Source organism: Empidonax traillii, unplaced genomic scaffold, assembly GCF_003031625.1.
Source record: "Empidonax traillii isolate 1590-97213 ecotype Southwest subspecies unplaced genomic scaffold, ASM303162v1 scaffold784:size441917, whole genome shotgun sequence".
Lineage (NCBI taxonomy): Eukaryota > Metazoa > Chordata > Aves > Passeriformes > Tyrannidae > Empidonax > Empidonax traillii.
In genome coordinates this window covers 293469-296170 of record NW_020955977.1, presented here as the reverse complement: position 1 = coordinate 296170, position 2702 = coordinate 293469, and the positions used below count along the sequence as shown (strand labels likewise).

Genomic DNA, 2702 nt, shown 5'->3' with positions numbered 1-2702 from the left:
CCAATTTGTTCTTTATTTCCAATTTAGCTTTCAAAGGTTTTGGATCTGCCACCAGAAAATTTAATAAAGTCCATATCTGCCGTTCCCGTCTCCAAAAAACGGTAGTTGTTTACATTTTATCTTACAATGCTATATCGTGTTTTACTATTTCATGTCATGTCATGCTTATTATTGCAAGAGCTTAACTTTAGGTAGAAAGAAATACAGAAAAAAATCCAAACCTTATACACCAATTCAATTGTAAGAAGATAGTTCAATCTAATTAAATCACTGTATTTTTTCAAGCAAGTTCAAAATAAACGTAATTTCTTGGAAACCTGCACAAATTACAGGCAGTTCTCGAATGACAAATGCTTCAGCATTAACGATCTGAATGTGAAACTGCCTAGAACCAATGTGAAGTTATAAGGGAATTCTTTCTCAATGTCCTGCCCAAGAGTGGTAATGATGTTATCAAGTAAATTACACTCACTCATGAGCATAGTTTTTGTTTATTCTGAAATTGTGTTCTTACCATATGTACTTTTTGATTGTATTAGAGCAAAGGTAGTATTTGCAGCTTTCTAAACATAGTGAACTTTCAGATATCTGTGTCTGGGATAGGCTTGGCAACAAGACTTGTGATATGCAGAGTCAGCTTGGATCTGCCAGACCTCCCCAGCATTGCAACAAGGCTTTTTTCCTGATTTTCATATGTGCTTTTTTTCAGGCATGTTGCTGATTTCCAGCTCTCCATCGCTTCTGTAATAGAAAACAGTTCTAGAGATCGCTTAGCACAAGACTTGCATCTTCAAGCTCAGAAGTTGGCTGAAAGGGTATGCTAATGCATTCTTCATATATTTATGCTATAACAAACTTACAGACTGGAGGTGTAAGGGACATCATAAGGTAAAAACTGTTCTTTCTCCAAACATCTGTCTCGGTCGGAGTGGTCTGATGACTGCACTTGTAATTGTACACAGAATCTTCACGGGGAATTGGAGAATTATTTTTAGTTGAGGTTCTTGTGAAATTGTTGATTGAGACAAATAATACTGGTGGATTAGGTGGGTATCTAAAGACTATGCCATGGTCTGTACTACTGCCAGCACTTGAGTAAGAAATTGAGTGTGTGATGGCCTGGAAAACCAAAGATGCAAAATCCAGCACTAAAAAAACAATGGATAAATTTAGCCTTTGAGACAAACAGGCCAAACATTCAAATCCCTAGCTTCTTGAAATTGAGTTTTCTTAGAACAGCAAATTTTTTCAGGTGTGTTAGTTTGGAGAATGTTAGTAATTGAGATATTAAGACTAACTACAGCGTAAAAAAAGAAGCATGCAAAACAAGGTCTACAGAAGTGACACAGACATTGAAGGATGGAAGGAAATAAAAATCTGGAGAATCAGACATGCATAAAGTTGAAAAAAAGTGTGAGTCAGAGGGGTGATGCTAAGGTTTGCGGGATCATTTGTGCTGAAAAAAAAGTAATTCACAATCTAAAGCTGTGTTGCTGATACCAATGCGCAGGAGTATAAACTAGGAAGTTGCCAGCAAGTGTGAGAAGGAATCAGTAAGGTTGCTCTATAATAAGAAGTTAAAAAGCAGAAATAAACCCAGTTGTAATACTGTTGAGAAGCTAAACTATTCGTGATCTCATTTTTCACTGCTGAGATGTTGAAGACATCCATAACTTGCACCTGTTAATTTAACAAGACGAGTGTCCTGACTCGGGTGAAAGAACTGATGGTGCACAGATGTACAACCAAAAGTTCTGAAATGGCTTAGAGATTTTCTAGACCCATAAAATAATTGAGGTTGGAAAGGACCTCAGGAAGTTATCTGTTCCCATCTCCTTCCCAGTGCAGATTGTTGAATGTGTTTGGATAAGGTTGCTGAGGACTTTTAAACTGCAATCAGGTGTTGAAAGCCTCCGAAGATCTGACAACCTCCTTTGTCATCTGTTTCAATGACTGCGTTGTCGTGGCAACAAGTTTTAAATTGTGTGTCCAGTCTTTCATTTTAAAAACAGCTGCTATTCCCAGTGTTTAGGAAGCTGAAAATTGCCCCCCCTCCTTTAATGTTTGTGGCTCATTAAATAAACCTGGGACATTTAGCCCCACAGCTTTATATGGAGGAGCAATTGTAACAGTAAAGAAGAATAGACCAACAGTGTAAGCCCCCAAACTGCATTAGACCATGCCAGTTAGACAAAGAAAAAAAAAATCCGTAATCTCTTAGGAATGTTTTTTTGTTGAGTGATGAATAAAGGAGATGCATTTAGTATAACTTGTTTAAATTGGTCATATCTTCTACAAAGAAGGTGAGCAGTGTATAAGCTAACAAAGTGAGGCTGTATCTAAAACTAGCAGAGACAGAAAAATGCAGGCAGTTACCAGTTTTTGTCACGATGAACAGTTGTTGGAGTACCATAAGATTCAGCAGTATGCTCTTAGCCACTTCTGAGAAAATAGGTCACAATATTTGAAATAAAGATACTTAGGTTAGGCAGAAGAGATGGAAATGTTTCCCATTGACTAAAATAGCCTAAATAATATGGCACCGTGATACTAAATGAAACATAATGTGCTCGGGGTGCTGAGAATTGTGTGTCAAAGGGGTCTTGTTTCCATGGGCTTTTGATTTCATCTGGCTGTCTGATTTCTTGTTTCACTTTTGTACTGTTAGTTCTTTGTGCCGGGGACATTGTGTTGGGGGTTTC

At 37.6% G+C, this 2702-nt stretch overlaps 1 protein-coding gene across 1 annotated transcript in view; it reads left to right on the top strand.

Annotated features, from left to right (window-relative positions):
- The window catches only part of RARS2 (arginyl-tRNA synthetase 2, mitochondrial), a 35287-nt gene that overhangs the window by 1233 nt on the left and 31352 nt on the right, over positions 1-2702 (top strand). The window contains exons 2-3 of the mRNA XM_027901419.1: positions 28-101; positions 710-815. Coding sequence (XP_027757220.1) covers positions 28-101; positions 710-815 — 180 coding nt within the window. The remainder of the gene's footprint in view (positions 1-27; positions 102-709; positions 816-2702) is intronic.